Here is a 26,379-nt window from a genome sequence, read left to right on the forward strand (position 1 = left end):
ACTGTCACTATTTTTGGCACACTCCTCCCAGAGGGCTACAAGATCCTCTCTAAGCCCAGGCCTCCTGGTCTGCAGGTGGAGTGGCCCTGATCTTCCCTGAATGGGCCCCTGCTACTATCATACCCATTCAGACCTACTCCTACTCTTCCTTCAAATGTTTCGTCTGTAGGCTTAGTGTCCCTCCAATCCTCTCGCTGACTCTTGCCACCATCTACAGGACCGCTGCTCCGGTCTCTCTTCCTTTCGGCGTGGTCTGACCTCGCCTCCTCTCTCCTGGCCTTCACCTTGACTCCCCTGACGCAGCCTCTGGACTCTTCTGCAGCCTCTACTACTCTTTTCCTCACCATTCTTCCACCATTTCCCTCTGGTCCGATGCACTCAGCCGGACACACCTTAGATACTCTCCTCTCTGCAGACATCCCCTTCTCCAACCCTCTCACTACACCACTCTCCTGGTTTGACCATGCTCTCCTGTCTTCTCACCTGGATCTTTTGGGTCCCCCAACTAAGCCTCTGCCCGCACTGCCAGTCTCCTGTCATTCGACCGATAAAAGCAAGTGTCAGTTGTTGCTTTTGCTGCCACTTTCATTCCCACTCCAGCCACTGACTCACACTGACACATCCCTGCCAACTTTCACCTCTCCATCTCCAACACTCTGGACATCTTCGCCCCTGTCATGAGGATCTGTATGAAACTTGCCTCCAAGCGCAACACCTGGTATGATTTCTTCTAGCCTCTCTGAAACGCAAGTGCAGAGTTGCTGAGCAGAAGTGGCAGGCAACTAGCACATCCTCTGACAGACTGGCCTGCCGCCTGCTCCAAAGGCAATAGACTCCCCATCCACTCGAAGAAGGCCTATATCCAAGCCCGCATCTGTGGGGCCACTAGCAACACGGCTGAACTGTCAGAATCTGCTAGGAACTCTCTATTCCTACTGCATGCTCCACTTCTTCTCTGCCATCCCTGACCCTCTGCACTGTCACTTCATAACCAAAACTCAGGATGTCCTGTCCTTGCTCTCCTCAACACCCCTCACTTCTCCGTCACCTGCTCTCAGATCTCTCCCATCCTACTCTCCTTTTCTCGCCCATACCACCGGATGAGGTCTCTAGTCAAGACCTTTCTATGACAGTCTCCTCCAAACAGGTGCTCCCCTGTTCCTCGAGCACTCTCAAGGACAACATTTCCTCCCTTGTTCCAGCATTGGCTGATTTCTGCAATCCCTCCTTTGCCACTGGCTCCTTCCCGCTAACCCTCAAGCACTTCCTTGTGCACCCTCTCCACAAAAAGCCTTCTGCTGACCCCTCCTGCCCTTCCAACTACCACCCTATCTCCATTACCCCCTTCCTGCGTAAACTCTTGGAGAAGCTGGTCCTCTAGGGAATACAATGGAGAGAGCCCAAATTCCACAAGTGTGGAGTCCTATCTTGTTTTTGGGACTTAAGACTACACAAGACTCGAAAAGATAGGACTTGGTCCTTTATCAACAGTTATCCATTCATCTGAATGCCATCAGTTAGTTCAAAAAGTACAAATTTTAATAGGCATTACAAAATTGTCTAAAATACATGATTAAACCCTCTAAAAAGATACATATGTATCATATTAACAAAGACAAACATGCACAATCAATTCTAAAAAATCTTAGAGATACTGACGTTACTGATCTCTAATTAAATCCCTGTTGTGTAGTTCTTCTAGATCAGAGTTACGATTATGATTCATCGTTATCTTTTCTATTCTTCTATTCTAATTCTATTCCATTATTAGAATTGGAACATCCCTTCACTGGAATATTCAATTCACTCAGACAGTTTAATTAATTAGACTGACAAAAAAATTCTCAACATGTTTCAGTCCTCTATGTGGGTCTTGGGACTTTCTTCAGGAGTGGTCAATCTGAGGGGTTACAAGTGGGCTTTGGCCAAGTTAGGAATCCTCTGGCCTTCTCTTAGAGATGATAGTAACTGTTGATAAAGAAACGATAAAAAAGAATCAATTTATGTTTCGTCCGACATCTTTAAAAGCGTCAAAGAAGACTACAGGGTCCTATTGGTTACCTGGTCTTCTTAGTGTGCGGGCTTTCTTGATTAGCAGGCGAAAATTTGTCCACATAGGTTGGGCGTTATTTTCTTACGAGGAAGGATCTTCCTACAGAATCTACAAACAAATAAATGTTTTATTTGCAAGAAAGTTTCTTACAGCCTTCAGGTTAAAAAACGCAATGCATTCTGGTGGTCGTAGTTCCTTTGGGGGGTCATTTAGTTAAGAGGTGTGGTATCCTTTCAGTAGTGATAGGTACTCGTTTATATAGATTTCTAAACATTGTGGCGAAACCTTAGTGGCATTTCCATTGTGCATAAACTCTTAGAAAAGGTCGCGTGTTGTCCACTTACCATTAGGTTTAGTCCAAAAAGCTCTCTTCGTGGTTTTCCTTGCCGCGGGGTTTTGCGGATGTGCTAATAGTTTTCTAGCTTCTGTCTTGCGGCTTCCACAGGTGGTTTCTGAAAACAAACCACAGGGAGTATGTCCATTAGTTATAAAGGGATTCCTGTTTTCCGTTACTGCAAACTGATCGAAAAAGGCTGCAGTTCAACCCTTCTACAGCTGTTCTCAAGCTAAAATTTAGCAAATCAAATGCTGTTATATCTTCTATTTAGCTCAGTATTCAGAGCGGGTTACTGCGTGTGTAGTGATTTACTTCTTACTTGATCTCTTGATATACCCAATGGTGCCGCTGAGGGGTGAAATCGTATCCCTATGAGCTGGTGTATTGTAAGAGCTGCAATTGGCTCCTTCTGCACGATCCTACTTCATAGGAGCTCGCACTTGTTGTGGTTCGTGTCTACGTTTCGGCCGCCATTTTAGGTCTAAATATAGCTCTCTAGTTGTCCTTTTTTTAATGTTCTAATTAAAGGACCTCTAGCCTTTTTAATCCTCTAACTCTGCCACTGACAGACGAAAAATGATTATAAATTGAGACGGTCAGATTTTTAACCAATCAATAGACTCATTGAGTCCTATTTTATCACTTTTTGTTATAAAAATGAGTCTCTGTTCTTTTTCATGCAGAATTATGCAGAAGGTTATCTCTCAAGTGTTTTACGTGATGGCTGGAGTAGTGTAATAGTGTCCTCACTATTTTCCATGAGAATGGGCGCCTATTGGTCAAACCCTACCATAAAAAGACAGAAAAAAATGCACTATTACACTACTCCAGCCATCACGTAGATAACCTTCTATATGGCCAATTTTTAAGACTCAAGAGAAATAGTAGCCAAAATGCAGACTTTGAAACAGAAGCAAAAAATCTAACGGCCAAATTAAAACAGAGAGGATACCCTAAAAAAATGTTTAAAAAGTCAGCCAAAAGAGCGGTGAATAACAGGGAAGCCCTCCTAGAAGTAAAAATTAAACAACCTCAAGAAGACATGCTAGTATGTGTCAATACTTTCTCGAATTTGAGTCTGAAAATCAGACAAATAGTCAAAACCCAATGGAAAATCTTTGAGAAGAGTGAAATAGGGATTCCAGCTCCTCTTTTTGCATACAAAAAATCCAAGACAATTGGGAACGGAGTGAGCAGCAACAAACTTAAAGAAAAAACAATCAAAACCTTGAGCCTTACCGAAACCTGGGGACTAAAACCTATAAGTGGACATTACCCATGCACTAACTGTGCAATGTGTAAATTAGCCCACAAAACCAAAGAAATAGACATAGGGCTACCCACCGCTTGGAAACAAAAGCTAATGACTAACTGCAACTCTGAATATGTAGTATACATGATTACATGTCCGTGTAATAAACACTACATAGGGAAAACAAACCGGAAGGTTAAAACCAGGATGCTGGAACATAAAAGTTGTTTGAAAAATAAAGTCATCAATGCTCCTCTAGTAAAACATTTTGGTGAAGCACAACACGGTTATGAAAATTTCAGCTGGACCGTTTTATTAATGGTACAAGGGAGTGATCATAATACAAAAAGCAGAATTCTGCTTGAAAAAGAACTCATTTTTATAACAAAAAGTGATAAAATAGGACTCAATGAGTCTATAGATTGGTTAAAAATCTGACCGTCTCAATTTATAATCATTTTTCATCTGTCAGTGGCAGAGTTAGAGGATTAAAAAGACTAGAGGTCCTTTAATTATAACATTAAAAAAAGGACAACTAGAGAGCTATATTTAGACCTCCTAAAATGGCGGCCGAAACGTAGACACGAACCACAACAAGTGCGAGCTCCTATGAAGTAGGATCGTGCAGAAGGAGCCAATTGCAGCTCCTACAATACACCAGCTCACAGGGATACCATTTCACCCCTCAGCGGCACCATTGGGTATATCAAGAGATCAAGTAAGAGGTAAATCACTAAACACGCAGTAACCCACTCTGAATACTGAGCTAAATAGAAGTAAGATATAACACAGCATTTGATTTGCTAAATTTTAGCTTGAGAACAGCTGTAGAAGGGTTGAACTGCAGCCTTTTTCGATCCGTTTGCAGTAACGGAAAACAGGAATCCCTTTATAACTAATGGACATACTCCCTGTGGTTTGTTTTCAGAAACCACCTGTAGAAGCCGCAAGACAGAAGCTAGAAAACTATTAGCACATCCGCAAAACCCCGCGGCAAGGAAAACCACGAAGAGAGCTTTTTGGACTAAACCTAATGGTAAGCGGACAACACGTAACCTTTTCTAAGAGTTTATGCACAATGGAAATGCCACTAAGGTTTCGCCACAATGTTTAGAAATCTATATAAACGAGTACCTATCACTACTGAAAGGATACCACACCTCTTTTAACTAAATGACCCCTCAAAGGAACTACGACCACCAGAATGCATTGCGTTTTTTAACCTGAAGGCTGTAAGAAACTTTCTTGCAAATAAAACATTTATTTGTTTGCAGATTCTGTAGGAAGATCCTTCCTCGTAAGAAAAACGCCCAACCTATGTGGACAAATTTTCGCCTGCTAATCAAGAAAGCCCGCACACTAAGAAGACCAGGTAACCAATAGGACCCTGTAGTCTTCTTTGACACTTTTAAAGATGTCAGAAGAAACATAAATTGATTCTTTTTTATCGTTTCTTTATCAACAGTTACTATCATCTCTAAGAGAAGGCCAGAGGATTCCTAACTTGGCCAAAGCCCACTTGTAACCCCTCACATTGACCACTCCTGAAGAAAGTCCCAAAACCCACATAGAAGACTGAAACATGTCAATTTTTTTTCAGTCTAATTAATTAAACTGTCTGAGTGAATTGAATATTCCAGTGAAGGGATGTTCTAATTCTAATAATGGAATAGAATTAGAATAGAAGAATAGAAAAGATAACGATGAATCATAATCGTAACTCTGATCTAGAAGAACTACACAACAGGGATTTAATTAGAGATCAGTAACGTCAGTATATCTAAGATTTTTTAGAATTGATTGTGCATGATGTTTGTCTTTGTAAATACGATACATATGATTATTAATCATGTATTTTAGACAATTTTGTAATTTCTATTAAAATGTGTACTTTTTGAACTAATTGATGGCATTCAGATGAATGGATAACTGTTGATAAAGGACCAAGTCCTATCTTTTCGAGTCTTGTGTAGTGAAGCTGGTCCTCTGCCAGCTGAGCCAACACACTGAATCTATTGGTTGTCTCCACGACCACCATTCTGGCTTCAGAGCAACTAGAGGCACGGAAACTGAACTCTTGAACATCCGTGAAGACTTGCTCTCAAATCTTGATACCAAATCCCTTCCATTCTCATCCTTCTTGCCCTTTCTCTGCCTTTGATACGGTCAATCATGCCACCCTTATAAATCTGCTCTGCCATACTTTTGGCATTGCTGACCTGGCACTGGACAGTTTGACTTCCTTCCTCTTTGACCAACCATCCCAGGTTCAACTGGGGCCTTTTCTCTTCCCCATCACACTCTTCACTGGCGGTGTCCCTCGAGGCTGTATCCTATCGCCATTGCTCTTCAACATCTACCTTGCCCCTCTAGCCCGTTTGATATCTGCCATACAGCAATCCAGTAATCCGGAAAGCACTTCTGTCCCCCTCAGTCTCAACATAGTTTACCAAGTTCTGCTAGATAATAAGTCAGTCCTGTCACTTCTCCACTCCAACCCTGGGTCCCCATCTTCGGGGCTCTTCGCAAATCTAGTTTCTGCATTTACTGCAGTGCCCACATTGTAGGCATTTCTCACATCTAGGTAATTGGTACTGCTTAGCCGTACCTCACATCAAGGTGATTTCTACTGCTTGGCCTTCTAACACATCTGGACCAACTATTGCTTAACCATTTCTCACATCTGGGTGAACTAATACTAATGCTCAACCTCATCATACACCTCTCACATACTGCACTAAAGGCAACCAGAACTGCTCTGCACAGCAAACGGCACATACTTCACAATGCAACCACAAGACATAGCACACTCAACCTTGCACAACACCACGTAACTGCTGCCTCTGGAGCTCACACCTAGGCTCAGTGAACGGTGCTTCCGAACTGAAGCTGCAAACAGCACATCACAGGACCCTTGCCCTTTTCCCGCTCCTCCCACTAACCTTACCCCCTTCATTCTTTTTTTCACAGAATCGCCATATCGCTGAGACCCCCGCAAGTGGCACCTGTGCGCGGTATAAAAAACTTTAAAGGAATAGTGCACTCAAATATTATTCGCTAAAAAGATGGGTAATAATTATATTTTTGAAAAAAGTCCACTATCTGTTTTATTTTTTCTGATTTTTTTCGGGCTGGAGGAGCCCGCAAAACTTAGAAAAAAAACGGCAGCTTTTAAAACATTGTATTTATGTTTGCGTGGCTATCACTTTGAGTCTCCCGGGCTCCCACATGGGAGCCCGGGAGAAGTGAAAGCCAAGACAGGCAGAAACACAACGCAGGTGTGTTTTGAAATGCTGCAGTGCTTCTCACTACGGCGGATTTTGCGTGCCGTCTCCTGGGCTCCCCCAACCGTAAGGGAGTCCAGGAGACTCCAGGCCAAAGCTGCCGCAGTGAGAAATGCAACGTTGTTGTATTTGTAAATGCTGCAGTATTTACAAATACAACAACGTTGTTGTTCTGCCTGTGGCGGCTTTCGCTTGGAGACTCCTGGACTCCCTCTGGGTTGGGGGAGCCCAGGAGACGGCACGCAAAATCCGCCGTAGTGAGAAAGCCGCCGCACCCATGTAAACGTTTTGAGCCTCGTTTGCTCAAAGTGTTTACGTAGGAACTTTCATTCAAAATATGTTTAAACTATGTTTTAGACTGTTGCCTATCATTTTCAGCCAATAATATTTCTGAGCGCACTATTCCCTTAACATCTCTCCTCGCTTCCAGTTTTATGTGGACAAGTGGCTCTCCTTCAAGCTTCCCTCCACTGTCTCCTCTTCTTTTGCTCTCATTCCTGACTGTCTGACTGCTGTTCAGGCATGGTGTGCTGCTAACAATCTCTGCCTTAATGCCAATAAGACAAATCCTTACCGTTGCGACCCCAGCTCCCTCTGGCCGCCCTCCATGGGTCCCCCTCTTGTGATGAAAAAAATCTTAGTGTCATCTCAGACTCCTCTCTCCTTCTCTCATTGCAGAGCTTGCACAGAAGGCCCACTTTCAGCTGCAACTCTTAAGAGGCATTATCTCTTCCTCCCCCTCCCCAGAAACTCAATGTCTACAGAGCTCTGGTCCTCTCTAGGCTGGACTATTGCAACAGCCTCTTCCTCAATCTACATATATCCTCCCTTCGCCCCCTTCAACTAATCCAGAATAGGACTGCAAGTCTTATCCTTGGCCTCAAGCCAGGTGCATAGGATATATTGGGAATACAGATATTTGGTAACATCATGGCGAACAGGTGTTGCATCCGCACCATCTACGTCATTCGCACCATCTGCGACATTCGCACCATCCGTAACTTCAGCAAGGATCAAGTTCAAGACTCTGCATCACCCACAAAGCTTTCTGGAGCCTGGGACCCCAATACACCAAACGCTCTCCCTAAATCCCTCCCTGCTATAGAACCCTTTCTAGCTCCAACTCTCTGCATATCAGAAGCTTTCCCATGCAGCGTGGGGATCGATATCGCTCTTCCGCGGGAGCCTCCCTCTGGAATGGCCTCCCTGCCCTTCTCAGGCTTGAGCTGGATCTCATTAAGTTCTGGACGCTTCTCAATACCCTCCTTTTCTCTTTTTCCTTCCCTCTCCCCCTCCCCTGCTAATGTCCCCCTTTGGTACATTTTGACTGGCTGCCTGGTTCCTTCTGATTCATACAGGGCACCAGGCCCTTCTTGCCCAGTCTACCCCAGTTCCTTGGTCTGTCACGACCCCCAATCTGCACTTGCCCCACCAGGCTCCCTCCCCCTTTAACTCCTGGTGGGGCCTGCACCCCTACAGGGCCCTTTCAGTCCCGTCCTTGCACTTAGCATGTGGACCTGCACTACCCTGGCCCATGCCCCCCAGCACCTACACACTCTTTACCCTCAACATGCACTTCTTACCCTCCTTGGCATTGCATGTTCCTCTCTGGCTGGCACCCCCATTCCCCTGGACGTCTTGTTACTGCACTTGCACGTTCCGAATGACACCAGGCCTAGTAGGACTGTTTTGTAAATCTTCATCCTCCGACTCTTGTCTTGTTGTGCCTTGAAGCACCATTTGCTGTATAGGTGCATTACACATACCCATTAAATAAAGATGCATAAAAATCATGAATCTTTACATTTAGATTTAAAGAATACAGCTATGACTACAGTGTTTGAATGACCATTCAATGCATATATGTTCATAATGCCACACTCAATCCAATCAATTCTATAAATAAACCATCCAAATTACAAGTTGCTTATATTTCAAGGCAATCTACAATATTTTTTTTAAATGTCCATGGAACTAACATTTTTACAAAAAGGCTTTATCATTGTAACAAACATTCTTTCTAACTAAAATTTCACGAGCAAATCAAAACACAATCTCATCCAAGCAACCCTTCTTATTGGGATATAAATTCAGGTATGATGGTAACCCACCAATGTTTTTATGATCATTTTTTAGATTTTATAAAGATTAATAATTGTGAATTTTATCGATTACTGCCAATCTTTACTGTAAAGTGCACACTTTATGTACATTAAATTATCTGAAATCTTCTGGAACGAAACCCAAATTACCCAATATATTTGAACAAACGCTTGATTATTCAGTTTTCCACTTTCTACCCCAAATTAACTGCTCCATATCAGCATAGATTGCATTTTCTGGTGGAGTAATGCGTTTATACAACATATATTTCCAATTAGTCCTGGCTATTAGGGACCTTAACCCCAACTCATATCTAATTACAGCCATAGATGCGCAGTTGGGTAGGCCCAACACTTTTCTCCATATTAACGCTTCCTAATATTCTAGTTTTTCTAAAACCCAAGATTGCATAACTTCAACTCCATGTAACCGCTTGTGTACTACTTTACCCTCATAAAAACGAATCAAAGGCTGTACTGTAGTTATTAATCGCCCTCGTTTGCCCCCCAGACTCCATACATTCTGCTTTAAAATATCCATTATACAATTTTTACTTGGCTTACTAAAAATTGAATCCCATAATAAATAAAACGGTTAGACTTAATTTATCACAGTTAATCACCAGGTATTGTTATTAATAAACAATTAAAGGTACGGGTTGACCTCTTACAGATGAAGGGCTGTGTTACCTCACCTGGGTTTCAAACCTGACGCTGCCAATTGCACAAACTTATCTGAACCAAGTGCTTAAGTCACTGAGTTATCTTACATGTCACTATGTTTCAACCTTTGCTCAATTGGCATGGAATAAAGTCTACATCAGCATTATGGTGGAGATTAACTGCCATGGATTGCTACTAGGTGGTGCTGCGACTCTATTGCTAACTGAAACAGCCTAGTCTAATCCTGCAGGGTTGTGGAAAAAATCTGAACTCGTTGGTATAGTGTTGGCATCTAGAAACTTGGGAAAGAGAATCTGAAAGACTAAAAAAAATGGCAGACCGGCTTTAGAAAACAAATGGGTACTTCCTTAAATGGTTATGTAGAGTGTATGTAAAATACAGGACATTCTTCCTAATTCCCATTTTAAAATACTATGAAGGGAAGATTGTTCCAAAAATGTTATACTGAATATAAGTAAGTTCGTTCTGGGTTTGAGATTTTTTTACCTGGAGGAGAGTGATGAGGATCCCCCAATTCTATTCCACTGGCAAGCTATTAAATATTAGCTCCGTATCTATTCCCTTACTTGTGGAACTCGTTGGAAACTTGTGTCCTTCGACCCATTTTTTCCTTATTTTATGATTTAAAATTAATTATGGATAAGAATAGGGATACATTTTTATGTGAATGTTCTGTGTTTTGCTCTAATCTGCTGATGAGAATGTTTTTCCAAGCAGATTTCGTGGATGATCCTGGAAAAGTAAAGCGCCTTTTATTTGAGCTGGATTGGATAGCGACCATAGGGGGTTTGCAGGGATAAGACTCACTGGGCATTTGAGTTGGGAGTGTAAACAGGCTGGTGTTTTGGCCCCATTATTACTGGCACATGCACACCATAGATTTTGTAATGAGAAGGGCAAATATGAGACCTTAAAGCATTTATTTGTTTTGTGTAATGCCTTACAGGGGAAACTTCTGGGTCGTACGACTTTTGTACTGGTGGTCGTTGCGTTTTTATATGTATTGCAATTGTAACAGTCAAGCTGCAAATTAAGTTAATGTCATTTAATTGTCCGTGTATGAACCGTTTTCATATATCCATGACACTAGATTCAAGATTTAATTGTTTTATAGTAACGTTGAATGTTTATGCTGCTATGTAATGCTGTTAACATTGCTGCTGTTTCATTAATTGGTTGTATATGAATTAGGCTTGTTTTTATGATCTTGCTAGTCATTTTGCTTCTATTTTATTGTTTTGTATAGTGTTAATGGTGATCATGTATAGCTACATAACAATAAAGTATACTTTCTTTGGTTACGCAAAATATGGCAAGTGTGACCACCGGCCTCTTAATAATATGCACAATCTGTACTTCTGGACAGTGATAAACTAACATGTTGCAAAATGTTCTGTAGTCTGCACTCGCCAATAGCCATTGGCTTGTGATAATTGGCGAGGAAGAAATGTTGTGCTGTGAATATATTCAGAATTGTGGTGGCAGGGGACATTTTAATCGCTGACTAGCAGTTTGCAACTTACCCCTGCTGTGAAATATATAATGAAACGATGCATTGTCCTATGCGCCCATACATTAGTGCGTCTCAAACCGTAAACATTTGTTATGAAGGTGTGGTGCAAATCACTTGCCACACCACAAGAACAGAGCTTTTGCATTGTGTAGTACATTAGACAAATGTGGTTCTTTATTGGCTGTGGAGGACAATTTGCTGTGTTTTGATGGGGTGCAAAACTTTATCAGTGGAGGTGTCCGTTGTTTTGAGATGTGATAGTTTCAGAACTGCACGGAAATAATCTGTTCATCCAAATATAAATTCCCTTTTATAACTCTATCCTGTCATCCTGCCATAACCTATATTTCAGTGAATACCACAGAGTTTAAATGTGGTGGCCCCTAGTGATTGGATGGCTGCCAAAAGATTGAAAGGATGCACCCTAATTATTCCCCCTTGCTCCTTGAACCAATACTTCTGCCACTGATCTGAGATGGCCAGACTCTCTGCAAAAAGACCACCTTTATCACTGACCATTTTGATTCCCGCTTGCCCTGGCTCTCCCCAATGGCCATCCCAGGAACATTATTTTAATCCCCCATTAAATCCACCTTCTTTTTCTCCCCTACTTGGTCTTCCAATCATGGAATTCACCAAGATTAGATTTCAGGGCACCTATTGACAGCTTGTCATGTAAGCACCAAGTTGCAACACCAAAGCGTCATGCCACAATATATATAATGCTTCTGCCGACTGATCCTAATGGTGCTTTTTTAAAAAGGATTGTGTCCTGCCACGTATTCTACATCTCTGTGTTCAGTATCCAGCTTCAGCTGCTTCGGGTTTTTTTCTTTTTCGGTAGAGGGCACTGTGCGTTGATGCAGTCGACTCAATGTGCCTCGAGGATGATGTCATTTAAAGTATATGTAGCATGCTCAGCGCCCGTTGGCTTTAGTTCTGTTTTTCCGAGTAAGCTTACGTTTGGAGAACTACAGCCCGCTTCAGTAGTTTAATTCGCGAAATTCGAAAATGTCTTCATCTTCAACGCAGACTACCCCGAAGACCGGGTTTAAAAAGTGTCAGGACTCCAGTTACAAGATGTCGATAACCGATCTGCATTGCGTGTGCTTGTGGTGTCTCGGTGTGGAGCACAAGACCATGGCATGCTCAAAATGCCTATCGATGGCTGGAAAAGCTCTGAAGGAGCGACCGGGGAAATTGGTGGTAGGTAGAAACCCCAAGATAACCCCATCGAAGAAATCTTCGGATAATGCAAGAGGCGACTCTCCTCGGAGGAAGAAGGTGAAAAGGTCGAGGAGTGGCTCCCACCACTCGTCGAGGAAGTAGTAGATGAAGCACCATAAGTCGCCCACTTCGATTTCATGACTCCTCCTGACGAGCTATATCTTGTCCCACAAAGGCCTCCACTGCTGCCGAATGGGAAGCATTCAGGATAGAAATGTTGAAAATGTTTGAAAAACAAAAACCCTCGACATGACATGCTCCTACCGTGCCTTCTAAAGCCGGCAAGGAAAGGGCTCGAACCAAATGCCGCGCGCCCTCAAGCCCGGGATGAAGGCTGGACCCACATCGCGAGCCTGCAAGGCCTCGACGCGATAAGGAATCAAAGGGTGCTTCGAGCCGCAAGGGGTCGTCTATGCCATCGAAACCTTTGGTGCCATCAAACGACTTAATTGAAATTATCAACGGCTCCTTGAGGTCAGGTTCAACATTTTTGAAATCTTCGACACCCTTGCCAAATAAAACTTATATTACTTTACCTAGAAAGGAATGTTTTAAGGCACTAACATCTATTTGAGGACAATCAGCCATCGTATAACAATGTGCCATTTGGGTTACAATATGGTACACCAAATGTCCCTGATAGCTTTATATCGGAGGAATCCAGGCTAAAAGATCTTTATGAAAATTTACAAACAGCGAGTGGAGTGGACACTTCAGCAGAGTTAGAATTTGGTAAACCTGAATCTGATGAACATGCATATGCATCATACAGTCAGTTGATGTCTAAGGTGTAGATTACTTGGCATGGAGTAATCTAGACTTCTAAACGTGCCTTTTGACAGCAAGGCTGACGAAAGCCACGAGAAGCTGCAGACCTTGAAGGCGGCAGCAAAATCTTTAGGTCCCGCTATTAGGCAGCCTTAGCCCTTTCACCCAAGTGGCCCTTCCTAAAGGGGTAGATCCTTTCACGACTACTCAGTTGGAAGAGCGAGAGGAATGGCTAGTCAAAGTGGCCAGAGATGATTTCCTTGTGGGGGACGAGGGAGAGATGCAAAGCCCGTTCACGCAGGGGTATCTTTACCAACAGCCGCTGCTTCAGCCTTCTCAAAACCTTTTGAGGTCTTGGATCACAAACCCCAGTGGGTGGCAGACTGTCTCAGCATCTGAAAGAATGGCGAGACATACTTTGGATGCTTGGACATTAGAAAGCATAGTCCCAAGGATACTGCCTTCCCTTCATTCAAAGACCTCAGAACCATCCACCGGGGAACCCTTCTATAGATCTGCTCCTTGTGCAGGAAATTTTGCCCTGCTAGAGAAAGATTCTATAGAGCCCGTATCTTTAGCGGAGAGGAACAAAGGATGGTACTCTCCATATTTCCCAATACCCAAAAGGGACGGAAGACGGATACCCATCTTGGACTTGAGATACTTGAAATAGTTCTGCAGGAAGGTCAAGTTCAAGATGGTCACACTTTATCAGATGCTTCAGGCCCTCCAACTCCAGGATTGGATGGTGTCATTGGACCTTCATGATGCTTATTTTCATGTGCCCATCCATCTCCAGCACAGGAAATACCTGCGGCTCGGCGTTGGCGGTTCTCATTATCAGTTTATGGGTTCTGCCTTTCGGGCTGACCTCCACCCTGCAGGTTTTCACCAAACTGGTGGTGGTGATGGCTGCAAGTCTGGCGCGAGGGGGGCTTCATGCCTACCCCTAGCTGGACGATTGGCGGATCAGGGTGCGTTCTCCCGAACAAGTCCAGGGTCATCTCAACGTCACTTGCCACTATCTTCAGACTGGGCTTCTCCCTCAGTTATAAGAAGTCCCACGTGATACCATCTCGAAAGCTCCAATTCATTGGGGCCATACTGGATACATCCTTGGGAAAGAGCTTGCCACCCGAGGTGAGGGCTCAGACATTCTGCAGATGGTGTCCAAGTTTCAGAGGGCCCAGAGTCTCTCGGCCTTCAACTTTTTGAGGTTGCCCGGCCTCATGGCATCCTGCATTTTTCTGGTGCCGGAGGCTCGCCTGGGAATGAGATCCCTTCAATGGACTTCTTGAGTCAATGGTCTCATTTCTCGGGCAACATGTCAGACCTACTTCAGGTTCCAAGCGGGGTCGCACAGGATCTTCTGTGGTGGGCCTGCAAAGACAATATTTTAAAGCGAGAACCTTTTGGCAACTGTGGTCGGAGATAACACTAGTGACGGATGCCTCTCAACACAGTGGTCATGTACTACCTCAACAAGAGAGGTGTACTACCACTGTGCAGAGAGGCAATGCAGCTCTGGTTCTGGGCAATACAAGGAGGAATCTCCCTATTGGCAGTTCACGTAGCTGGGGAGGACGACACAGCGGCGGACGCTTTGAGTAGGCAGGGCAGTTTCCCACAAGTGGGAACTAGCTCAGGAAGTCCTTCAAGAGATCTCCACCCTTTGGGTAATCCCTCCAGTGGATGTTTGCGATCAGTGTCAACTGGAAGTGCGAACTGTACTGCTCCAGGGAATTTCCTCCAAGAAGAACTCTAGGAGACGTGTTTTGTCGTGGACTGGGAGTTTCCACTGCTGTATAATTTTCCTCCAGTCCCTGTCATTCCTCGCATGATCAGGAGGTTGAGAATATTCGGGAAACGGATCCTAATTGCCCTTGATTGGGCCAGGAGGACGTGGTACCCGGGCCTTCTCGACATGTCCATCTGCCCTCCAATACGTCTTCCACAAAGAAAGGACCTTCTCTTGCGAGAGCAGGGTTGGGTTCTTCATCCAGAGGTCAAGATACTCAGCCTTCACGCATGGGTTTGAGAGGCTGAGCTACAAGGATTGGGACCTCACAGATGATGTAATGGAGAGAGAGCCATCAAAACCAAGCTTTTTGTATGACCCTGCACTTGTTCCTTTATCTATATGCTTATAGATGTGCCTTGTTATGCTACTGAGTAACCTGTTCCAAGATTTATTGTTGTTGGCCCGCATTCCTGTAACCCTGAATTAAAGCTTCTTACTCTCGCAGTGCCTCGATGCCCGAGGGCTGTAGTGCTCTCTACAAATGCAAATAAATAAATTATGCTTTCGGCCAGAAGGCCAGCAACAAAGTCCTTGTACCGCTGCTGTTGGAACAAATTCTGCAGCTGGTGCAGAGACAAGATTGTAGACCCTTTACTATTATCCTTTTTACTGTACCTAGCCAGTCTGGGGCTGCAGGTTGGAACAATTAAAGGCTATTTGGCGGCGCTATCCATCTTTAAGCGCTCATCTGAAGAAACTCCATATTTTAAGATGCCACTGGCGATAACAATTTCTGTAGGGACTCGCCAATGTGTTCTCTATCTCCTTTTCAGTTTCCCGTTTGGGTCCTTAATTTGATGTTAAAATGTCTTGATGCGTGCACCATTTGAACCTCTACATTCATGTCCATTCTGGTTACTAACGTTCCAGACCATTTTGTTAGTAGCACAAACTTCAGCCCGTAGAGTGAGTGATTTGCAGGCACTATCCTCTAAACCACCCTTTACAGTATTCCACAAGGACAAGGTCGTCCTGGGGGTTAAGCCTTCATCTTTGCCTAAGATCATTTCAGATTTTCGTGTGGGATAAAAGATTGTGTTAGCCACTTTTCCCCGCCACCTCATCCTGTCGAGGAGGAAGAGCTGTTGCGCACATTAAATCCACGTAGATCTCTAAGCTGCTTCATTTCTAAATTGTCCAAAATTCCTCTGAATGATCAACTTTTTATGGGTTTTACAGGTCACAAACTGGGTCATGCGGTAACAAAACGGACCTCATCAAGATGGATCATTCTAGCAATTTCAGAATGTGACAGGGTGGTGTGCAAATATCCTCCATAATGCTTGAGGGCCCATTCCACCAGGGGCATGGCTACCTCTTCGGCTCTTTAAAGAGATGCTCCTATTAAAAACATTGGTTAGGCAGCTACATGGTCTTCAATACACACGTTCACGAAGCATTACCGCTTGATTCTTCCCGAAGACCGAATGGAAGCTTTGGAAAAGCTGTCCTCCCTTAGGTGCATGGAAACCATTGATAAAATTCGTACTCCCTCCACCAAAACAAAAACTGCTTTGGGAGTCTATCAAAGATGAGGAATATGTGGGAGGACACAATCCATTTGAAGAAAAAGTTACTTACCCCTGTTAGCATTCTTGCGACTGGATGTTTTTCCCACGTATTCCTCCGCGCCCTCCCAACATAACCCACAGTAGAATTTCCCATGATATTACAGCTTTTTCCCCCTCAAAGCTTAGTGCGGTCTAACCCGTGTTTATGCTGGTAGTTCTACTGAAAGAAAAAACTGAACTGAAGCCAACGGACGATGCGCGTGCCATGTACACCTTCGATGATGACATCCTCAAGACGGATGGACACCGAGTCGACTGCATCAACGCACAGCACCCTCTGCTGAAAAACCGATTCCAAGAAATTTCCGAAGCAGCTTAAGCTGGATATTGAATATATCATCAATGGGGAATACATGGGAGGTACATCAAGTCGAAAGAATGTTACCGGGGTAAGTAACTTGTTCTTCTGACTTCCTGCTGTGACCATTACAAGGATGGGTACATTCTTGGTAAAATTGGCTTGGCCTCTTTAGGATGAATAATATTTTGTAAACTTGTATATGTATATATATATATATATATATATATATATATATATATATATATATTTTTTTTTTTTTAATGCATGTTTGCCGTAAGCAGATTGTAATCATACCGAAGTGCTTACGTCATTGCATTAATTGTCATTGTAAAATGGATGTGGAACATTGCATTAATTGTCATTGTAAAATGGATGTGGAAACTAATTTCCTCTCTGAAACAAGTCTTTATCTACATCTATCAGTATCCCACATTACACTCAAATCCGGGCGGATTTATTTGCTATGCGCTGTGATTTTATATCGTTATTTAAATGTAAACTTTTTTTAGAGGGGTGGTGCCTGTGTAAAGCAGCAAACTATTCCTACAGGTGAGGTTGAATTATAATTAACTTATTGGTAAATATTGCACCGCCGTCTTTTTAAAATAGTGTACCTTTTTGTAGAGATTTATAATCCTAATCTAATCACTGAGAAAATTGCTTGCATCACAAACTGGGGCCACCCTTTGCTTTTTTTAAATGTAACGGGCAGTTGTTACCTATCCAAAATGCTAAAGCGTTATGTATGTAGCCACACCTTGGAGCATGCACAGTATTAATTTACTAGATTGATCCCTAGAAGAGACCTGTAAGAAGCTCCAAATCTCCACCCGTTTCCAATTGGGACAACCTCAAAATTCCACCCAACGACATCACTGTGGCACTCCTACTCCTCAACATCTCTGCACCCTTCAGCACTTTTAACCCACAGTACACTCCGGTTTGAAGAAACCGGACGCCATATCACAACTCTACAATGGATGAGATCATTCCTAACAGAAGCAACAGAAAACCTGCCCCCATTCCATTTTGAACCACTTCCCGTGGAGTCTCGCATGGATCAAGCTTCTTGACGCTCCTCTTCAACATCAATATGACCCATTTGATGAAGAGCATAACGTCTTATGGCCTCATTGGTTAAAACTATGCAGATGACATGCAAATAATATACAAAATAACGAATAATCTCCAGCAGCTGCCTCGTGCAAATAAACGAATGAAGACCAATTACCCAAAATTGAACCCAGAAATAATTAGTCGCCCCACCTGATGGCCACTGGAAATAGGTAACTGCCCGAAACCAATCTTGTGATTAAGAACCTAGGCATATTGATGGACAACAGACTTGGCTGGAACCCCAAGTCAACACTATATTTAAAAAAGGCTTGTACCATCTCATCCATGTGTAACCGATTATGCCCTACCTCTCCGTCGTACACAGAGTGCTGCCCATCATCTCCCTGGGTCTTTCAAGAATCGACTATGCAGCAGCTTTTACCCAGGTATACTGGACTACTTCAACAGATTCAAAACACAGTAGCCAGACTCCTACAGGAGAGAACGCACAATACCAGCTTTTCTAAGCTTTTCACTGGCTACCAGTTAAAAAAAAAAAGTGCATCCAATATACCACCGTCTGCATCGGCTTCAAAGCACTAGATGCAGAATTCCTTCAAAACAAAATCACACTCAACAAACCAGAGACGAGAAACAACCTAGTGTTAGAAACTAGAAGATTTAGCACAGCAGCTTTCTTTTTTTTTTTTTGTAAAGGGGTGCACATATGCTTAAACATTTCCAGTATGGTGGCCAGACAGTGGGAAACACTACTAAGAGTAGTCCACAGTTTAAAGTCTGGCTCCTCAATGCTCAACAGAACAAAATTTTAACCTACGCTGAGCAGAGAAAACACTTCAATAGCATGACTTACATGCGCAGACATAACCGAATGGCCCACCATACCATCCCCGGCATTCTGCTAAGGACACTGCTTGGCGCTCAAAAACAATTGGAAGACATCACATGAAAAAAGGTCCTTGCACCAGACTTCAACACCTCAAAAGTACATATTAAACTCAATCTGACCTACTCCACCCCCTGGCCAACAAATGCCCACTCTGTAGGCACGAGGCTGCCCCTTTTGATGCCTCCTTCGCTTCACACCTAGAAAGCGTTCAAGCGCACAATCATTTCTTTCTCCTCCCAACTAACCAAACCCATCCACTCTCTTCCAGATCCGCTACAGGGCATGGGGACGATTCAAGCAGGGCGCTGTGCCACTTTGAGATGATATTTAGTGTCACAAAGAGACGCTAATCGTTGAACGTGTAATCCTTCTGAAAGCTGAGCAGACTTCCTCAACTTGGTATTTTGATACGGGCAGGCAAAGCTTTTAGGTGTTTGTTGCTGAGCCCGTCTTATCTTTCAGAAGTGAGATACTTTGTAGGCTTTCCCCCTTGAGCCCTTAGGCTGAGCAAGAGTTCAGCCTTCAACTCCCTCAAGCCCCACCAAGCCAGTGGCTGGCTCTGCTACTCCTTTCATATGTCCCCTCTTGCTTGATCGCCTTTCTCCCACTGTCTCAGTTTTGCTATTCTAATTATTTGTTTCCCTTCTTTCTCCCCTCCCCCTTTTTTCTTTTCTACACCACACACCTCTATCATGACTTCCAGTCTCTTTCTACCAGTCAGCCTGTCTTTCACATTCTTGCTCTCACGCTCCCTACTTAATCCCCTTTCATTTCTTTTCTCTCTTCGCCCCCTATTTTCTCTCTCCTGATTATTTCTGACATAGCTTGCTCCCCTTTTTTTCTTTCGCTTACTTAAACTGTTGCTAATATAGTCACTTGAACCAGGTTAAATGTGATGTCATTGTTAAGCACTTTACCCATTTCTAAGTGTTGCCAGTTTTTGCAGCCGACCGCTGAGGCCTATAGACTTCATGAGGTTTGGGGAGCAGAAGAATCTCTGAATTAGAGCCCCAGTGCCCTACAGCCGCACCGGGCCATAAATGCACTGGATCACACCTCTAAGGAAAGCACTTAAGAGCATCGTGTTTATGGGATACTTTATCACGTGCAATCTGGATGCTTTCATGTGATTTTACCCAAAACTTTGTATTCGAGGCATAATTTACTGATTTTAGTTTTTATTTGGGGGAGGGCTCCCCCAAAAGTTTCCCCGTGTGTTTAATCCTTCTGAGCCCCCTCCCCGCCTGTTTTATCCCCTTACCCCCCCCCCCATATATTTTGTCTTTTTTTCTGGTAAAAAATGCCTCGAGTAAAGTTTTCGTTCAAATCACTGGATACCAATCTGTATTAGTTGCTTCCTGGGGTGCTTTGTTTTTCATATTGAACGCATTTAATGAATAGGACAAATTGCTCCCTTCCTGGCTGCCTTTCAATGTCTTTTAGAAATTGAATCCTAAAACCTTTCTCTGTCTTTCAGGCCATGGTAGGGGAGGAGTGCGTAGGTGCCATCGTCTGCAAGTTGGATATGCACAAAAAGATGTTCCGAAGAGGTTATATAGCCATGTTAGCTGTGGATTCCAAATATAGAAGGAATGGCATAGGTGGGTAAAGCATGGCATGGCATGGCCTCTTTAAAGTTCCTGCAAGGTTTGCACCACCTTTTGGGGAAAAACGATTGTGTTGTGCATGACCAGGTAGAACAGGTCGTGTTAATGTAGGCTTCAAGGAGGATAAAACGGGATGCCTGAAGGATGTCTCCAGAAGGGGGCGCTGCAAGCAAACAAATGTTACTACTGAGCGCCTTGGCACACTCGGGGGCGCTCGAGTTAGATTTGAAGATGATTTTGTCTGGAGAACATCGGGTTTCTTTCAGCTTGAACAAGAGTGCCTGCTTCAATATATACAGCCAGTGCATCACTTTGCTACTCTTTTTTCTTTCTTGGCTGTTTCCTGCTGGGACATGCCTATGTCTGGGTGTAGTCGCGTTTCTGTCTGTTGTGCAAGGATAACGCATATCGTATGGTATCAATGTTGTTGAAAATGCTGGCATTTCTTTTTTGGGGGTTTATTTTACATGGTCATGCATAGAAAACATGGACGAAAGCCCCTCGCGAGCTTTGTGTTCAGCATTTTTGTAATGTGGCACGCAGCTGGGGTACTATTCATCAAAGGAACAAATAAAGTATGGGGGAAGGCTTGCTGTTGGAGGGCGGCTTATTGGGAGCAAACAGTTATGAAGAAAAGTAGCAACAGGATAGTTCTGCCTCAAGTGAACTGCTTCTTGTTGGCATCGGACATCGAACAAACCACTAGGAAACAGACTTCAAACCAGGGAGGATAGCTCAGTGGCAACGTGCTCGCCTTGGAAGCAAGACGACACGAAGCAACACAGGTTTGATCCCCGGGTCCGCGCTTAGAAACCTCTGGGTATTTAAGCACATTATAAATATGCAATTAAGACCAAAAAAAACGATTCTGTATCAGCGCCTCAATGCCCCCGGGTTGTGTGAGCGCTTTAAAAATGCAAATAAATAAAATAAGGGAACTGAGGATTTTATCTGGCATCGAGGGAAACGTGTGGTGGGAGTCCAGCTATGGAAGGTATCTAGTCTCGGATGAAAGAATGCCTTTGCTTTAAGGTTGATTTAGAACTTACATTACGTCCCTTCTTTGGCTAATGTCATGCAGTCTTAAACGGATACAAGACAAGTCGTGTCATCATGAGTGGATCTGTTTTGAGAATAAACTCTCCAACTTAAAACAAATTTGAGAAACATAGGGCCTACTCACACCAGTTTTGCACTAAACCATTAGTTGCTTAACAAGTGATTCACACCTCCATGCATCAGCAACTTTGTAAAATGTCATGGGAACCGGGGCTGCATAGTTTTTATTTTTCTTGGGGGAGAAAGAAACTTGCAAACCTCCTTTCCCATCAACATGCATCCGGATTTTGCATCCGGGTTTTATTTAATTTATTGGGTATTTTTAATGCCCCTATACAGCAAAAAGTATTTTGAAGCATCAAGACAAGAGAGAGGGAGGAATGGGGTGAAAAGAATCTGACAATTACGTTACTACTAGGTCTCGGACAGTGCTAGTGCCGTAACAAGAGTGAAGGAGAGGGAGAGGTGGAGGTTGTGTTGGCGATGCCTGCACGACAGCAAGGCTTGACTTTAAGGCCCTTTGAGATGTCTGTCTGTGCCTGTCCCAGGGTTTGAAATTGAGATTCGATGAGCAGGAGCTACAACCAGCTCCTGGGTGTTGGGCATCCTCCTGTAGGCACCGGCTACCGCAGGGACCATGAGCTACCAGCGATGCACGTTTATTTTTGTGTCCATTTTGTATGAACCATTGTGTTTAAATGTGTATTAGGTTTCTTGTAATTCTTCTGTATTAACATTCTCAAATACTCAAAGATAATGTCACATTTACATGTTTGGAAGGCACGCGTTGGCCCTAGGAGTCAAAAGTAGCTCCTTGTTAGCGGTTTGTTTCAAGCTACCCAGGCTCTACTAGGCTAGAAGCAGGAGCTAAATAGCTCCCAGCTTCCCTCACTTTCAAACCCTGCTGTCCACGTATGGCTGTGTCTGATCCCTACGTCTTCTGTGATGTAAGCCACAGGGCAATCCATGTGATCTATCCACCTCTCCAACACAAGCAAGCTTCGTACAGCGGTCTTAGTTTCCTTGATACGACTCCTGCTCCTCACATTTATCATAGTGATTAGAATAGCACCTCATCCTCTACTGAACCACCCTCCTATGTATTTTCCCATACTGTCAATTCCAGCCCCAATGGCATTCTTGCCTATATTGCGCCATGCTAGCCATGCAGTGAGTAGCGCACACGAGCGTCGTCCCAGCTAATATTAACCGGTAGGTCTCCCCATACGAGCCCCAACCACGTTCTTGTCTCCATTTTGCCATGCTACCCATGCAGTGAGTAAGGTACACTAGTGTCGTCCTTGCTACTATTACAGCTGTGTGTCGCCCCACACCAGCCCCAATGGCATTCCTCCCCGGCCTGAACTGTTATCCCTGTGGTGTGCCAGATGCTCCCGCACTCCTGTAGATAACACATTAGCGAACCCCTGTGGCATTAACCTGTTACCAAGCAACACTGAAGTCTCCCTATTCTACCCCTACACCATTCCTGCCTCACCTGCTCAGGACGCTCCCAATGCTGCGCATGTATACACACTCTTGCAAGATACTCTGCTGCCCCAGTTAGCTAATGGCAGCGGCCGAAAGACCTGCAAAAACAAGACCACCACTGCATTTGTACTAAGTTTGTCATCAGCATCCCTAAACCCCCCCCCCCCCCCGTGATGTCTCCGCTCACCAGCTTCACAAGGGGCCCCAACTGCCTCGTTCCTCGCCCCTCCAACACCACCGCTAACAATTCATCAATCCTCCACTGAATCATCTTGCTTGCTTATACCCCACGTCAGCACTCACTGAAAGGTTGAGTCCTACTTCAGCAGCACACAAACCCAACTCCCACACCACCAGTCTCCCGCGTTCACAACCTTGCTTAGGCACTGTGAGATTATTCAAGTTGCGCTCCAGAAGTCGGCCCAGAACTCGCACTGTGGCACAACACACTTCCCATTGTGGATACAGAAAGAATCTGTTGCATCTCCTTCCACACCAGACCCCCTCCTCTGCCGTCAGACACTCCCCCGCCCACTCTTTGCTACCCCTGATCTTCACAAGAGTGAGCCCCCACGGGACACACACCTACAACTCAATGGTGCCCTGATTAATGCCTACTACCTCTGTGCTCACGCCACCATCACCCATGACCTTATAGACCAACCCCACCTCTACTTCATGGCTATCACCCAAACCCTGCTGCACAGTGCGGCAGGACCGTCCCTTTCACTCGCCAGTCCACCAAATGTCTCCATCCTTAGATCAGATAGAGTAGCCACAATTGGAGGCAGTGTCGCCCTCATCAGCAAAACATCTGACCTTTTAGGGAAATCCCTACCCATCCATAACCTTTCTACAAATTGCTCTTGTCTAAGCCTCTCATCAACCCGCAAACCACTGTCGGTAACCTCATCTACCGCCAACCCAACCACCAGAACTGCCCAGAACCTGACCGCCCCGTTTTCCTCTCCCCTTTCATCAAACCAGCCACCGAGTTTCTAGTCTTAGAGGACTTCAAGCTAGGCTTTAATGATGCATCAGAAAGTAGAGTCAATGACCTCACAAAGTCCCTCACAGACATGCACTTCACCAACTCCCTAACCCACTCTAAAAGGCACACGCTGGATTGGATCATCACACTAAACCTCGGTGGCCATCGTGTCCATCTGGCCCTGGTCTGACCACTCTTAGTGATCTCTCTATCCCATGCTCAACTGGCACATAGCCCAGCAACCCTCTCTCGCAATATGTGCAGACTCACTGAAACCAGCTTCACGCTGGTTAAACACCCCATTGCATTCCCTCACCGGTCGACTCGCAAGCCCCATTGACCAACACACACCCCTTAAGCCTAGAACCACCAAACCAGGTAGAAGAGCAGCTGGTTCTCTGATTAACTCATTACTCTGCGCCGTCACAAACGTGCCTTGGAACACACCTGGAAGAAAATCCCCACACCAGTCAACGATAATGCTTTCCTCACAGCCTCCAAAAACTTCAACACTACCCCCATAATGACTAAAGCCAAATCACTCAATACTAGGATTACCAAAACCAGCTCAAGTTCCAAGGAACTCGTCATTCTTAAAGAGCTGGAAACCCCTGCAGCTACCACCTCTTGTCCTCCTCGACAAAGCTTGGTGCTCAACAATCCAGGCATCCCTTTCAAACAAAAATCCACGAACTCAAAATTGCCACCAAGAAACCGCTCCTAGCTAAGCACCAGCTCTGTCCCCGCCTCCCCGCTCTGCCCCACTTCTCCCTCACCTCCTCCCATTTCAATTTCTCCCTGGTTTCCATGGAAGATACCACCACCTCAAACCTTCCAACTGCCGAAGTGATGATTGTCCTGCCCACATAATCAAACTCTGCGTGCACCAGCCATAGATGACCTTAACGTCTCCTTCACCTCCAACAATGTCCCGAATTGCCTCAAAATAGCCTGGGTCTCAACCCTCATCAAGAAACCCTCCTTACTAGCTATCGGCCCATCACCACAGTACCTTCCCTCCTCAAAATCCTTGACTGCATTGTCTATTCTCAGATTCAAATCTACCTAGAACAATACCAGCTCTTAGGCTGAAGACAGTCTGGATTGAGACCCAAACAAGGTGCTGAAACTGCACTCTTGGATCTAAAAATCCAGCTGGATAGCAGCCGCGATTTGTGCAACATGACTATCCTACTTCTTTTAGATCTTTCAGAGTGTTTTTCCTCATTGATCACGATGTCCTCAGCCAACACCTCCTGACAAAATTCAATTTTTCTCATCAGGCGGCTCATTGGATTAAATCATTTTTGAGTGTACTGCTAGGGCCTTGGCGACTTTACTGCTGATTCCATACCTGTTCCTTGTGTTCCCCAGGGCTCTTGTATCTCCCCCACCCTGTATAACACCTATACCAGCCCACTTTTTCATCACCTCAGAGCCTTGGGTATCCCTTACACTAACTTTGCAGACAACACGCAAGTTCTATTGCCTATATCGGAGAATACGCCCCGGATGTCAAAACAATCAACCATATATTGTCGTTGAGAACTGGATGGCCTCCCACAACCTCTGCCTCAACGATGAGAAAACTGAGCTTCTCATCGTGAGCTCCTCTCACTGTCAACTCTTGGACCCATCCTACTCCTCTTTCCGCATGGAAGGTACTACCATCCAGGTCTCCAAGCATGTTGAGACAATTGGGGTTTATCTTGACGCTGAACTCAACATGTGGCGCCACTTGATGCGTTTCCTTCCACAACAGCCTCCACAGCCAAGCTCATCTCCATGAGCAGGTCATTCGTTTCTCCTCCAAACTGCCTAACTCTGGCGAGTTGTAATACAAATGATAGGGGTACCCCCTGGAGCTAATGTGGATATGGGGTAGAAAATACTGATTAACTTACAAAAAAGAAATCCACTTTTGGAACAATTTTCATTTCATTGTTATTTTTTCGATACACTTTGAGAGGACTTTTTCCTGTGCTCAAGAGTCACTTTTTTTTAAAAAGACAAACCAGTGAAAGTAAACTACAAATTGAATTAGTATTTAATATTAATACAAACGGGGAAAGGAGAACCAGAGAACACATTCATACATCAAAGTTGATGTGGGTTAAAACATGAAACGTACATATATTGAACTGATTCTGAATAGGGCAATAGAAACGAATAGAACCAGTGAAAGAAAAAACACATTCAAAAACACATTCAAAAACAAGATTTATAGATCCCTTTATCCGCACTATATAATTTATTCACCTTCCCCAACCCACATATATTTGCCGCAAAATGAGTTAATTAGCTCTCAATCTACTCCTTGCCAGAAATTAGAAGGATTTCCTCTAATGTGCTTCATTCTACACTTCCAACAG

At 44.2% G+C, this 26,379-nt stretch overlaps 1 protein-coding gene across 1 annotated transcript in view; it reads left to right on the forward strand.

The window, feature by feature from the left end:
- The window catches only part of NAA30 (N-alpha-acetyltransferase 30, NatC catalytic subunit), a 63,071-nt gene that overhangs the window by 7,500 nt on the left and 29,192 nt on the right, over positions 1-26,379 (forward strand). Inside the window, exon 2 of the mRNA XM_069638078.1 lies at positions 20,337-20,460. Coding sequence (XP_069494179.1) covers positions 20,337-20,460 — 124 coding nt within the window. The remainder of the gene's footprint in view (positions 1-20,336; positions 20,461-26,379) is intronic.

This window comes from Ambystoma mexicanum, chromosome 14, assembly GCF_040938575.1.
Source record: "Ambystoma mexicanum isolate Mex_15411 chromosome 14, UKY_AmexF1_1, whole genome shotgun sequence".
Lineage (NCBI taxonomy): Eukaryota > Metazoa > Chordata > Amphibia > Caudata > Ambystomatidae > Ambystoma > Ambystoma mexicanum.